At 37.2% G+C, this 15236-nt stretch overlaps 1 protein-coding gene across 2 annotated transcripts in view; it reads left to right on the plus strand.

Moving 5' to 3' along the window:
- Positions 1-5844: 5844 nt before the first annotated feature.
- The window catches only part of LOC149801202 (ufm1-specific protease 1-like), a 33887-nt gene continuing 24495 nt past the window's right edge, over positions 5845-15236 (plus strand). Inside the window, exons 1-3 of one of the 2 annotated variants that reach the window (XR_016420592.1) lie at positions 5845-6014; positions 11076-11309; positions 12981-13083. Coding sequence is in view for 1 of the 2 variants with exons in the window: in XM_089955243.1 (XP_089811369.1) it covers positions 5889-6014; positions 11076-11309; positions 12981-13083 (463 nt within the window). In the remaining variant the exon portion in view is untranslated. The remainder of the gene's footprint in view (positions 6015-11075; positions 11310-12980; positions 13084-15236) is intronic. The other variant, XM_089955243.1, reaches the window with a different exon arrangement.

Consider the following 15236-nt stretch of genomic DNA (forward strand, 5'->3'; position numbering starts at 1 on the left):
AGGTTGACATCCACATTTAAAATGAAACCCAGTAAAGTGTCCAAGAGGATGAGTGGCATCGCTTTTGCATCCATCAGGTTTGACACGCAGAGCATCACTTTCCATGATAGGGGTAGTGAGAAAAAAGTTCCCATGATGCTTTACGGCATCGCTAAGGTCACAGCGTACAGCATCGCTCCCATCGAAAGGCTCGCAATCGCATTCCACATCAGAGGCCCCAAACTTGAATTGTGCCTGTCTGAACTTGTTTTGTGTTTCTCTGAAAGTATTCATCTTGTTCGCTTGGTCTTGGTAGTCACAATTAACTATCGATCTTGCCTATGGTTCCTTTTTATACTAGTCGCAATGAAGTCTTAAGCTTATACATCGTTCCTTTTTTATCTCTTGTTTTGGAAGGTACCGTCTCTAAGGTGCCGTCATAATTGTACCGTAGTGTAATGGGTGGAAAGACCATATAAATGTAAGGGCAGTGCGGAGACCATCGATTATGTTCCAGAATAGCTGAATCTTTATAGATACATAGATCCATTCGTAAATTCAGGCTACACTGAAACACTGTACTTCGTATCCCAATCCGGTCTCAGGTCCCAAGTAGACAAATCCTGTTCTAGCTAAAACATTCGAAGTAGGTAATCCTTCCCTTTCCGTGGGCCATTTTTGAAACGTTTCCAATCGACAGGCACAATCACAATAGTCAGGCAAGAAGACGGGAAAATGGTGGGGTTTGAACTTGGAGTTCTCATCGGGTTTCTCACTCGATTCTTGCTGTGGCGAAGTCATCCTTCTGGTGAGTGGCTATCCTCTTACAACCAATGTTTTATACCAACATGTCCATAAGGCAAAGTAAAGTGATTGGGAAGTCGAACTCGCTTCTGGTACACGATTTGATAGACTTTTTCCAAGGGTCGACTGACGATGTGGTGAGTGGGAAACATACAATCTTGTTTAGCTGATAGGTGGTCACTTTAAAGTGTTCATCTTTTCCAGACCGCAATGCTTCTTTCAATACGCCAAAGTTCACCACTCGACTTGTATGATAATTCAGAGTCAATCCTTACACTTTACACTTCGTGTGCATTTCTCCTTGTTTGTCCCGGTATTCGTAGCCGTAATTTTTTGGACCGCCACTTGCGAATCTTAAAATTTTCTCTTCGGGGTGCTCGTCTGTCCAGGCACCTAAACGGTCTCCTTCGATACTAGGGTGCTGTTGACTCGGGTGATCGATGTAGATGCAACTGTCCGTGTCAAAGTACAGGACACGTTCCCCTAACAGTTCTAAAGCTTCGTACAATTTTAAGCGAGCATGAGCTGTCACGTAAGCCGCAATTATGACATTTCCAAATTCGTCGGCTTCTACAAAGTCCAGATCTTCTTCGTAATTCACTAGGATCAAATCCTCTCGAACGACGTCCACGTGTTTCATGTATTTGGTTTTGTCGTGAATCATCTGGAAGTAGCGGGAAGGTTCTGTCAAATACTCCGTCTCGGGTAAACACGGTCGTTGTGCCATTTTACCCCACAAGCAATTTAACATCACTTTGGCAAACGATCGCCTGCCTTCGTTTTACTCGATGTGGTCTAAAGTAATGTCTTCTTGTGCCCAGTATTTCTCTTTGAATGTCTTTTGGTCTTCGGGAGTGTGACACCAGGAAGGATAGCCACTGGCTTCTTGTTTCAGTTTCAAAAGGCATCCACGTAGTCGGCGAAAATGCCTTTCTGACTGGGATCACCCTTGTGGTATTGCTGTGTCTTTGGAAAGTGACAAATTTCGTACACTTCTAACAGTTGGTATCCCATGTCCAGAGCTTTGAACAATTCTACGCTCACCCACGTCCACGTCAAGGCACGTTCTTCCTGGGTGTGCAGACAAGGCTGGTCTTGGTTGCACGTTTCGGCACAAGTACGGCACAAAGGAAACATCAGTTTGTCTTGACAATGTTGAGGTAACACGGGATGGTACAAGTCGATGGGAGGCAAAACTTTGCACTTGATTAAGCCTTCGTATTGTCGAATGTTTTTCAGGTCAATGTGTTCCGTTGACAACTGCGGGTGTCCTGCAGGAAAGCGACAATATTTGCACACGTAGGGATATAGCGAACACACGTCCAAGTATCTGATTTCTCCTCCTTTCTCTTCGTCGGCTTGGTACAGCAAACAGGTGGCATTGGTTCTTCCTCCGTACAAACTATCCCTCGGGTTCAGGGGCTCCATGAACTGGTAACTTTCCACGAGGCGTTTAAACTCGGGATCGATTTTCAAACGGTGATCGTATTCGTGTTCCCACATTTCCACCAGTTGGTATCGTTGCTGTTCTAACTTTAGGCGTCGCTGACAAGTGTCCTGGTACAAGTCTTCCATGGTTCGATGTAAAAATTGATTTTTAGTGCCACGGTCAGGGTAACAGACAGGACAGCCGTGAAATAAGCAACCGTTAAACTCGTACACGATCTTGGGGTTTTCTAAGTCCCAGCCATCGACCGAATGCGTTCCGATGGTCTTTTCGCCCCCTCCGTTGCGGGCATGCTGAATCCATTTGTCTTCCTTGTCGCACAGGTAATGTAACCAGCGCAGGGCTTTGACCTAGTTTTGACGTTTGACATAGTTGGTCGTTTGAGGACTGATGACAGCCACGGTGTTTTCAGGCATGAATTGTTGTCGGTAGACTAAGGAACATGCTTTGGCAATGGTGCAAGCTTCTTTCAAAGGATCGACCCCTCCGTGTTCCATGAACAGTTCTCGAAATTTTCCACAGCAACGCCGTAAAATGTCCACGCCGGAACGACAATACTTTAACATTTCTTCCTGAAAGTCAAAAGGGTCGGAGGCATCGGCCTGGTACCAAGTGTAGAAAGCTTCTCGTTGTTCGGTACGCAAGTTGTCGGGGTCGTAATAGTAAGCCTCAGGCAAATGGGGTAGAACGGCATGTTGATTGGCTTCGGTATTGAAAAAGTGAGGAAAATACCCTTTAGCCATTTCTGTCATTCCAAACGTTTTAGGCATTCGACTCAAAGGCATGACCAAGTATCTCATTGAATCTTAAAACTGTACTAGTCCCATTTGCATGAAAATGAGTTTGGCTCGGTTCAAAGTGACTTTAGGACGCTCGGTACCATGTTCCGTATAGTACCTCAAAAGAAACTGTCCATCGTATCCGGAGAAATTGTGAGCCATCACCGTGGCATGACGATGACAATCTCGGTAACGTTCGATGTCCTCTTGGCTCCATGTCTTGTCGATGGGGTGTAAGACCCATCGGGCGAAATCGGCTAGCGTGTTAGGTCCCCGAAAGATTTTTTCACGTCCTCCAGGAATCTTGCTGCAGTGAGGGCAATGACTGAAGATAGGTTCTTGAATGCACTTCTCGCACGCTCGATGAGCCACGCAGAAATTAGGAATGTGAATGACGGTCTCTTGCATGTATTCGAAATCGAAAAAGATGAAATTGCCTTTCTTCTTCTTGTGATCATCCTCTTTCTCTTCTTGGGGTTGATATTTTTGTATGTAGCATTGATGTTCCAAGTCCACAATTCGGTGACAAATGTGACATTTTTTCTTTCCTGGACATACGTGTGCCTTGGCATTATTGGTAAGTATGCATTGTCCACACGTGGGGCACAGTCTCAAGAGTTGACAGGCACATTTCTGCAGTGAACCGTGTGTCTTGAGATGTTGTTGGTAAGAGGCAGGGCTGACAAACGTACGCAGACAAGCAGGACAATGCACTCGTTCTTGTCCTTCGTCCAGACAGGGTTGAGAGGCCAAACATCCTGAGCATTTCGATCCACAATGTTTGTGTTGCTCTCGATTGTTATAACCATAATCACATTTCTCACAATAATAACTGTATCCCAGGAATGCGGTGATACTGGTAATAGTATCGAAATGTTCATCGTGATGATAGAGATGAATGTATTTTCCATCTTTAAAGTCTTAGTCTTCGGTCGTAATAAAGAAGTCTGATACATTTGTTTCAGACTTCTTAACTTCTCTAAAATGTCTAACAGTACCGTCACGGTTTGACTTTCACCCTCTTGTTTCTTGGCTGCTTCTTCTTGTTGTTTCTTTCTTACCTCTTCTTCTTGCTGTTGTAGGAGAAAAGCTTGTTCCGCTTCCTTTTGCTGTTGTATAAATTTCTCCAATTCTTCTTTCTGTCTCTGTTTAAAATTATCCACGTGTGGTAAAGAAGGAGAAGGTGACGAAGGTACTAGTTCAGGAACAAATTCTTGCGAAAGAAAATCCACAAAATCCCAATTCACCTCTTCTGGAAGTAAGTCCGGGTTTACTTGGGTAGTCTCCACGGTCGGTGCACCCCAATTCATTTTCTTCTGAGTTTCCGTCATATTTATGATCACTGTGTCGCATGGATTGACTGCGCACAAACGCTAGTGTCTCTTTATAGGGAATGTGACGTCACGGGCTGCTCTTTTCCGATTGGACGAATGGTGACTGAATTTTGTAACGCGTGTTTGGATTGGTCAATCAACTCAATCCGTTTCGATCTTCCCTCTCCCTATAAATACTCGCAGTTCGATGCATATCTTCACCTGTTCTCGTCACCAAGACGTTGACCGACGTGGAATCCTCTACTCTTGTGTCTTCAGTGATGTTTAGAACGGACTTACCCATGTACGTCCGATCTACGTAGACTATTGTCAAGATAACGGATACCTGTGTGTGGAAAAGAAGAATATACGTAGAAAGACAAGGTTGTTTAAAGAGAGTGATGATCTACGGTCCAGAAGTAAGACAGAGTTTAAGGACAAGAAGGAGACCTAAGCGGTGCCCTCTATATTAACTGTATGGTATGTTAACATAAAACACAAAGGCCCTTTTCAGGGCCACTCCAATGCCTCGAAAAGAGATTCCCTTTCATGCCTACATTTCTTTTTTTTTTTTTTAAATGTCTGTTGTCTATTATCTGTGTTCTATAAATCTCCCCTGTTCCATAACACTATACAGACCCACCTTGTTAAATTTCCCTTGTCGCTATATAGTCCCAGAATCTATATCCCATGTTAAATTCCCATTGTCCCTATATAGGCCCAAAATATATTCCCATGTTAAATTCCATTGTCCCTATAAAGCATCAAAAATTTTCCCATGTTAAATACCCATAGTCCCTATAAGGCAAACCCCTTATTTTAACGTTAAAGTCCCCTTGTCCCTATATCGCCCCACTTAACTACTTACCAAATACACTAAAAAAGGCCTACGTTAGTAAAATAAAACTACAAGAATCATTTTTAATTTTTTGTCTTCTGTTTTAAATGCGAATTTGTTTCAAATGTTTTAATTTTGCCATAATCTTTTTAATAATTACGTCGCCATGTTGGCATATGTGACGCATGTCAAACATTTCAGCAACAGTTCATAAATGTAATTATACTTTCAAATATTGATGATTAACTTGTCACACTACAACTGTTTTATAAAATAATTCATACTTTTGGAAAATAAACCAATAATATCATTAATGTTTTACAAGACAACGGGGAATTTCCGTAGTTGACTGAAGCTACCGATGTACCGATACAATGAAAAAATACCTTTGTACATACCACCGGAATCGCAGTAAATTGATATACCAGTAATACCGTACGTTCAAGTAACCGCATTAAATATAAATTTTAAAAAAGAGAAGAAAAAAAAATAATATTCGCATATCGCTGCGTGTGCTAGCTTTCTCATTCACTATGTAACTACTTTCAGCTGACACATAACACTGTCTTTTGCATTGCCATATTTTTATCGTTATCTTCAAATTATTTTGGAGAGCACTCGACTCCTTGTCTCACAAGTCAGTATTCGCACTGTGGTGTCAATTTTAACCATGTTAATGTTTGGTAGTACCATTTAAAACGAGTTATCTACCGTGTACCACAACAGCGATGAACAACGCACACAATCTGCTCGATGATATTCACCAAGATCTGAGTTCTCCTGGCGAAAAAACTCATTTGGTCAGAGGGAAATATCTGTACTATCATTATGGATGTGACGAGTTGGATGACAGGGCAAGTGTATATATTGATCTAATATTATTCTGCTTAGTTTGTCCCGGAATGATCTCCGTCTATGGGGGCTCTCGCCAGTTATTATGTACTTTTGGGAGTGTGACGTATGTAAGGTGAAGTTGTTTGCATTTGAAACGTATACATTGGAGAAAATGTTGGCATACGTCTATGCTACTTTGATGTCATGTGGCTGACATTTCTTTGAATATTGTACTTATGGAAATTGTACATGATCTAAGCATACTGCTAACGAAAATGACTGCTCCCTTGTGCTAAAAAAAAAAAAATCAGCCAAGTACTCTCCTATCTTTAGCACACGATTAAAATAAGGAAAATGAATTTTTCCCAACTAGACAATAGCAGCTTCTGAAAGTTCAATGGATGAATTACCAAATACATAAAATGTAAAAAAAAAAAATTATTGGCTCTTTTTTGACAATTTCCTTCTGAAGTCCATGAAGTGAAAATGACCAAGCAGAGCTAGCAGTTTTTGAAAGATGCACATCTGGAGTAAGGCCAAGCTTTATACTCTGTAACCCATATTAAACATGTCAATCATATAACAAAATAAAGGGAATTAAAAGTTCTTTTGAACAATACCAAAGATATACAAGGTCTTGTTTTAAATAGCCAGTATAACCAGTGAGGACACCAGGGGAAATTCTTTTTCCTTAAAATTATATTACAAATATGAAACTGTAGAGTGCCACCTTACTAGAAATATGAAAATGGTTGCGGTTATTTTTCTTATTGTCATATCATAGTGTATCATGTTCTGTACAAAATGGTACATTAACATTGATTTTATCCATGAAAATAAGCTAATTATGCTCATTTTGCTCTTGCTTACATGATATGCCATGAGGCAGTTTTGTGTGAGTAATGACCTTAATTATGGGGAAATTAGAAGTCTTAGAATATAGACATGAAGTCAACTTAAGTTTAACAGACATTAAGTAAAATAAATATATAGTGAAAATGTTTCTTTTCATTTATTTGCAATATTTATTTGCAATGAAATTAAAAAATAAATGATCAAGCACATTTGCTTTCTTCCATATTAAACAATAAGCAAATATTTTAAACTTTGACCTTTGACCTTCATGAACCGCATCTGTTCCATCCCTTTTCAAACTGTACAATTTATTGGTGGCATCGCAGGAATAATTCTAGCAAGTTTCATGTTCCTGTCTTTCAGCATAACATTGGTTGCTATGTTGACAAAATGTAATGTGCTTTTTTAAAATAGCTCACTTTTCATCATAATGGGGGAGGGTCTAGGCTTGTGTGAGACTCTGACACTAATAAACATTGTTCTGTGGAGGGAAATACAGGAGAATTGTTCTAAAGGACTGTTTTAATGCTTGTGACTTAAATTTTTCAGTCATACAATCAGAAATAAATCATACAGTAATAATGCCTATGTGCTCATTAAGGGGGCGCTCACCATTTATTATTATTCCGAGTTTCCACTGACCCTTGTCACCCCATTTTTGATATTTGGATATTTATGTTGGGGTTTAGGGTCAGAGTCCAGTCCCTATTGAAAAGTTGGAATTTGCATACACCATTTGGTGTTGGCATGGGATAGCCACTTACTAGCCTGCCCGCAAACTTGAATGACCTTTCATCAAGATATACCTGCATGAAATTGATAGGAATATGATTTATTTTCTCAAAAATTGTGAGCATAGCATTTGTCACGTCTTAATCTGCTGACAGACAAGATGAAAATATGTCGTTGCTGAAATTTGACATGGATCTGGCCATTGGCATCCTGAGTCACATGACTATTCAAATCTTGCTACCAACATGTCATTGACATCAAAGGTCATATAGTCACTATTGGCCTGCTACCTCACGACTGCTCCAGTGGCCTAGTAGTTAGAGCATCTGCCTAGGATGCAAGAGGTCATGTGTTCTATTCCTGGCTGAGTCATACCAAAGACTTACAAAAGTAGTACTAATAGCTGACTCGCTTGGCACTCAGCATTCAGAGGTTAGTGTTAGGACTGGTCGGCCTGGTGTCAGGATACCGTGACTGGGTGGGACATCATACTACATGTCTGCGACATGATGCCACTGTGTTAGACATCACTATAAACTGCCACACTGCAGACATTGTAGCCATATGACTAAAAAATTGTTAAAGCTACATTAAAAATCCAAATCTCACACACACACACACATTGTATATGTACAGATAACATGTTAATGCGAGATTTGGAGGAGACTGGAGTATGATCACATTGCAAAATGTCTGGCTGAGTTTTAGCTTGATGGATCAGACATGTTCAACTTTCTTCATGGCGTAGGTTGTATAGTGATGTTTAAATGTAACTGGATAAAAGCAGGTCACCAGACAGATCCAGCATGCAGGAGGTGTGTTGCAGATGCCTGTGATCAATGATGCAAGATTAATAACATAAACAAAGGGGATGGCTGGAATAGAGTCAGTAAGGAAAATTAGAGCCAGGTGAAAAAAGAGAGGTTTAAACAAAATTTGAATGAAAGCTGCAGTCATACAATAAGTCTCTTGTATGATACAGTTATATTGTAGGATGGGGGACTCTAAAGGTATTGGCAGAAAAACTTGGGTCCTAAAGCACCCTCATTTTTTTCAACCAATACCTGGTTTGGTGGCCTATTCTACAACATCTCTGGCTTCCACTTGCTTGTATTGACTGATACATGTTTTTCTTGTCCGAAGTGAATTGCATGGAAAGCCATTTTGGACAAAATTGAGCATTTTCGTAAAATACTGATTTTCTTGTATTCAAAACAAAGCCCTAGTTTAAGAGAATGAACTGATTTCATATATTAGAAATTGAGTTTCTAATTGTAGACAATTTGGATTATCTTCAGATCTGCATTTCAAATATTGGAAAATGAATTTCTGATATCAAAATAGATTTCCAGTATTATAAATTATTATTCTGTTGTAGAAAATAAAAGACACCTTTTGGAAAATATACCTGTTTTAATATTTGAAAAAAATATAAGGTAAGAAAATCTTTTTGTTGCAAGATGGCTATTTGTGTTCATGACCAGTGTGGCCTGTATGATCTTAACAGCATGGAATATTGTTGCCATGTTCTTGGGGACACATCATTTTAAAGGACAAAGAAGAGGACTAGGTTAGACACTGTAATTTTGTTGTATGCACTGCACTTTCATCGATTCCTTGGACAGTTATTGATATAGAATAATAGATGTTTTATCAAGTAAATAACACCAAAATTTACTTACCAGTACAATTGTAATTTATTACCTGAGCTACACTTTAGAATTTTCCATTCCAGCTCTTTCTGTCTTTTAAGTTTAGGGTTCACTCATTTGTCTACCAGAATTTTTATAAAAATTCTCATTTTTTCTCAATTATTTTCAGTTCAGGCTGATAATCTTTTTCTATTAAATGCCAAAACCATGTATTTTTGCAACTTTTTCACCAAAGCAACTTAGTCCCATTTGTCATAATTTAAACCTTAAAAATATGTTACACCTGCAGCCATTAGTGACTGCTTTGCAACTTAGCAGACTACTATAGATATTGAATATTTATATTGCCAGTTGTGTTTTTTTTAAAAAAAGGAAATTAACTGCCATCTTAAAGTATTTATTGTCTTTATTGACCTTAGTCACTGCAAGAGCCAGCATGAATAGCTGGAGAAAAATAGGTATTATTGGTATTTAGAATTTTTTTTTGTAAACATTGGTTACGACTTGTATCCTTTAGCTACTGATTAAATTTAGAATTTTTTATTTTAGTGGTATGTAATTGGAATTGTTATTAAGCCTAGTTCACCAGTACCTGGTACTTTTATAATTTAAGCACTTAAATCTCAAACTGAGAAGTCAAGAAAATAAATGTTACTGATATCTAAATTGTGTTATTTTATAATATAGTTTTTTTTTAGTCATTTGGGTTCATGACAGTATTATTATGATTGGTAGTCTAACATTATAGAATGCACATTAAAGGTGAGGTCATGTCGCTGGAGTAGAGTACAATACGTTATGAAATTTCCATTCATAGATCAGAAGTTGAGTTGCCAAGTTCATGTCAACATTTGATTTGGTGAAAATATGCCACACATTAGTTGATTGGATGTCATGTCAGCATAGTGTGATGTATGGAGTTCATTTGTACTGTGGACTACCCTAGCTGCTGATTGGATAATAGTAATTAATGAAAAAGGTATTTTGCAAGGGAAAAATAATTTCATTGCATGGATTCTTTTCTAGTGATTCAGAGTTGTTGATTTTATGTACATGTAGGGATTATATCAAGGAATATAACCACCACATTCTCATTCTTCAGTTATATTCAATTTTGCAAGAGCCGTGAGAGGAAATTTGATTTACTTATAATTTTTTGTTGAAATCACAGAGAAAAAAACATTTATTCAAAACAGATAGTATCTTGCTGGACAATTGTGAAATTATTCATGAACTTGGATATTTTATTAAATTTTGCTGGATTATTTGAAACATTCAGGAACTTTAGTGACATTAAACTTGCACTGGATCACCTAGAAGTAAAACTCTTTGATATTAGAGCTATGATTCTTTAGTAGTGCTATCACATTAGTATATAAGCACATTAGAACCTTCTTTTGGAATGCCTTCGGATTGTTTCTGTGAAATTGATAGTACATTTAGGAAATACACGAAATCATATAGACTGTAAGTTATTTTTAATTCTTTCACTTTCTTTGATTTTATATTTTAGGGAAATAAATTTATATTTTTAATAATTGAATGCTTGTTGAGATTTACCTTGCCTTGTTACATAGTTTAAACCCCTAGGATGTAACTAAATGTTTTATTGAAGTTTTGATTTGCACTTGTTCTTTTCAAGTTTCAAGGCCATGGTGTAATTTTTAATCCAGTACACAGATGAAATTTGTCCACCCCTAAGAGTTTATGAGTCATGAGTACCTGGTGTATCATGATGTAGCCGGCATATATTTCTTTGTGGCATATTGCAGATACATATTACCTGTTTTTTTTCCAAGTATTTGGCTTTGTTTGTGATTGACAATTTATGATCCATTTCAGGGATGGGGCTGTGGATACAGGACTCTGCAGAGTATCTTGTCATGGGCACTGCATGAGCAGTTGAAGACTCTGGCTAGTGGCAAGGGAGACAACTTAAATCAATCTAGTGTACCTTCAGTGCCAGCAATACAGGAGGCTCTAGTTGCCATGGGTGATAAACCTCATACATTCATAGGATCAAGAGAATGGATTGGTAGTTTTGAAGTCTGCCTTTGTCTTGACTATTTTCATCAAGTAAGAGGAGCTTTCAGAATGAAAGGCAGTTCAATACTACCATAAACATTCATTTTTTATTTGAGATCCCTTAAATTTAATTTAATCTTTCAAAGCTATCTGTTAAAAGATTATGAAAAGAGTGGAAAATTATGCACAAATTCACCCCCAAAAATATCAAAAAGTTAATCTGCAAACTTTACATTTATTCTTATTGTCGTTGTGCAGATAATTGTGATAATATGATTATTATTATTGTTCAGGTTAGATAGAAATAGAGGGATGCTGCCCCATATGAACTTAATGCCCTTTTGTCTGACCTTCAGAGGGCCTTCCCTTCTGCCTCATTGTTGAGATAAGTAAACAACATGTCCCTTAAATTGTTTTACAGCTTTTGTTAATACTATTTATACATGTTTCTGTATATTTAATGTAGGATACATGCATGACTGCTTTTTTCACCCTAGAAAGATTACGTTTTAAATTTTCTCATAAAGGTTACACAAAATTTTTTTCTCCAAAGAGTGCCCCATTTATTAAAAAAATTTCACTTATGGTGTATGTGCCCTCCCCTGCCCACTCGTCTGCAGGAAATTCCTTACTGGTGTACTGTTGTTGGTAGTGAATTTTTAATGACACATTTAACATGTACTGGTTGTATCATGCTGAGGAAAGGGGAGCTAAGTACTATTCCCAAGGACTGACAGGAACAGCTGACCTAGATTGGTCTTGGGGCCAGCACGAGGCAATACTGCACCCTGTGTGAAACAGACATTTGGCCTCCCTCCCCATGCCCCCATCATTAAAATATTTACTGATAAGAAGCTCATAAAAAATTGGTGTAAGTTATGAGCAAATAAAAAGATTTTCATATGAAGAAAACAAGGTTTTTGTTTCATGTTAGCTCCATGTCTGAATTTTGTGCCCTTTAATTCTCTGATTTGGCACCCCCTGAAATTGGCTTCCTGTGCAAGTGCTTGTGCTGGTCCTGATTATTATTATTTAATGTTAGGATGGATTTTACTTCTTATGTCATAATTAAAAGGTAAAGAAAAAAAATGGGATAAATTCACATTTCTCCCTGAATAAAAAAGTGAGTACCTTCTCTATGAAGCCATGAGAAACCATTACTTCCCCTTTACGTATTTTTAAAATTGATGGATAATTCTAAGCCAACCCAATATTTTATTTTTGCTTTGTGGCCTGTAAATGAACAATAAACAAATTATTTATATCTTGTTATGTTTGTCACTTCAATCACAGAAAAATTATTCTAGGTCACATTATTTGTATTTTTTCATATCTATTAGATTTTCTATTAAATGTGCAGTAATGCGTACTAATTTATACCATATCTATATGGTTTCATATCTATTAGATTTTCTATTAAATGTGCAGTAATGCGTACTAATTTATACCATATCTATATGGTTTCATATCTGTTAGATTTTCTATTAAATGTGCAGTAATGCGTACTAATTTATACCATATCTATATGGTTTCATATCTATTAGATTTTCTATTAAATGTGCAGTAATGCATACTAATTTATACCATATCTATATGGTTTCATATCTATTAGATTTTCTATTAAATGTGCAGTAATGCGTACTAATTTATACCATATCTATATGGTTTTGTTTCAGACTTGTACATAGTTTTGTTTCCAACATGTACATGGTTTTCTTACAGGTACCTTGTAAGATTTTACATGTGAAGTCTGGTACAGAGTTAGACCGACATGTGGATTTGATCATTAACCATTTTCAGACATTTGGAGCTCCTGTAATGATGGGTCAGTATTCATACACAATTAACATCACTGTATTTTATGTTTCTCAGCAAATTTGATAATTTACTAAACAGGTTTACTTCGTCACATTGAAATAGTCATAATTGAACTCTTTTCAGGGTCATGTCATAATTGAACACTTTTCAGGGTCATGTCTTAATTGAACACTTTTCAGGGTCATGTCATAATTGAACACTTTTCAGGGTCATGTCTTAATTGAACTCTTCAGGGTCATGTCTTAATTGAACACTTTTCAGGGTCATGTCTTAATTGAACTCTTTTAAGGGTCATGTCTTAATGGAACTCTTTTCAGGGTCTCGTTATAATTAAACACTTTTCAGGATCATGTCTTAATTGAACTCTTTTCAGGGTTGTGTCTTAATTGAACACTTTTCAGGGTAATGTCATAATTGAACTCTTTTCGGGGTAATGTCATAATTGAACACTTTTCAGGGTCATGTCTTAATTGAACACTTTTACAGGGTCATGTCTTATTTGAACACTTTTCAGGGTCATGTCTTGTTTGAACACTTTTCAGGGTCATGTCTTATTTGAACACTTTTCAGGATCATGTCTTAATTGAACTCTTTTCAGGGTCATGTCTTAATAGAACTCTTTTAAGGGTCATGTCTTAATGGAACTCTTTTTGGGGTCATGTCTTAATTGAACACTTTTCAGGGTCATGTCTTAATTGAACACTTTTCAGGGTCCATGTCTTAATTGAAAATTTTTCAGGGTAATGTCATAATTGAACTCTTTTCAGGGTCATGTCTTCATTGAGAACTTTCAGGCTCATGTTATAATTAAACTCTTCAGGGTCATGCCTTATTTGAATTCTTTTCAGGGTTGTGTCTTAATTGAACACTTTTCAGGGTCATGTCTTATTTGAACACTTTTCAGGGTCATGTCTTATTTGAACACTTTTCAGGATCATGTCTTAATTGAACTCTTTTCAGGGTCATGTCTTGATTGAACTCTTTTAAGGGTCATGTCTTAATGGAACTATTTTTAGGGTCTTGTCTTAATTGAACACTTTTCAGGGACATGTCTTAATTAAACACTTTTTAGGGTCATGTCATAAGTGAACTCTTTTTAGGGTCATGTCTTAGTTATGACTGCCCCTCAATCACTGCAGACATTATTAGAAATAGAAGTAACGTTACCTTTTTATGTACCCCACTTGATTTTGGTGTAGAACCTGCAAATTCAAATTTTTTAATGGACAAGCAGCTTTTTATAACAAATGATTGGAGTTTTGAGACCTTTTTTGTTACCAGTGTTACTCTCTCACTAAAGCAACATTGATGGAAGTCATTGAGTGGACTGTCTTCTAGGTGAGGTTACTTTATACTGAGGTATTTTATGCATCCATTATATTTAGATAATAACGAAATCCTTGACTCTACCCACTGTGATAAATTCTGGTTTTACAAAATATAAATAGTGTGTGGCTTATTTAAAAATAATTCTCACAAGTCTCAGCATTAAATATTAACTTTCATTGTTTCCTATGTCTATATTAATGGTCTACAGTATGGGATACATTTTAATACATGCATGGATATAAAAAGGACTTTTAGCTTCACTTGGCTCAATAAATAGCTTGACAGATATTTTAATATCATGCTTTAGATGATTAATATACTGATATTTTGGGTCATTGTGATTGGCACTTGCTTCGCACGTGTTTGTGTCCCGTCGTCAATGTTGGTCCAAATTCCAAATTGGTCATTTTGATCATTAGGCCTCCTTTAAGTCCTCTCACACTATTTAGCATTATATATTCATTTTTGAGATTCAGAGTTAAGTTCTGTTGTGAAAATCTTAACATCAGGACTCCAAATATAGAGTAAATTTAATAGCAGCAATTACTTATCCCTTATCCAGTCACTATTGCTTAGCTAATATATATTCATGCTGAAAATATACCATCCGTATGATGTGAATACGTCCTCCCAGGGTGGAGAAAAAGTCAATTTGACCTTTTGCACACCAGTCTTTCGCATGGTCATGCGCAGAAGGTAGATGTACCTACATGTCATTCTTTTCTCAGATGCCATGCTGTATAGGCATCTGAAGCCATTGTGATCGAGAAATTATGCCTGTGGACAACTAATATACTGCAGTTAGCAGTCTCTTGCTACAGTGTTTAATAA

Source organism: Sinohyriopsis cumingii, chromosome 4 (assembly GCF_028554795.1).
Source record: "Sinohyriopsis cumingii isolate HCF-2022 chromosome 4, ASM2855479v2, whole genome shotgun sequence".
Lineage (NCBI taxonomy): Eukaryota > Metazoa > Mollusca > Bivalvia > Unionida > Unionidae > Sinohyriopsis > Sinohyriopsis cumingii.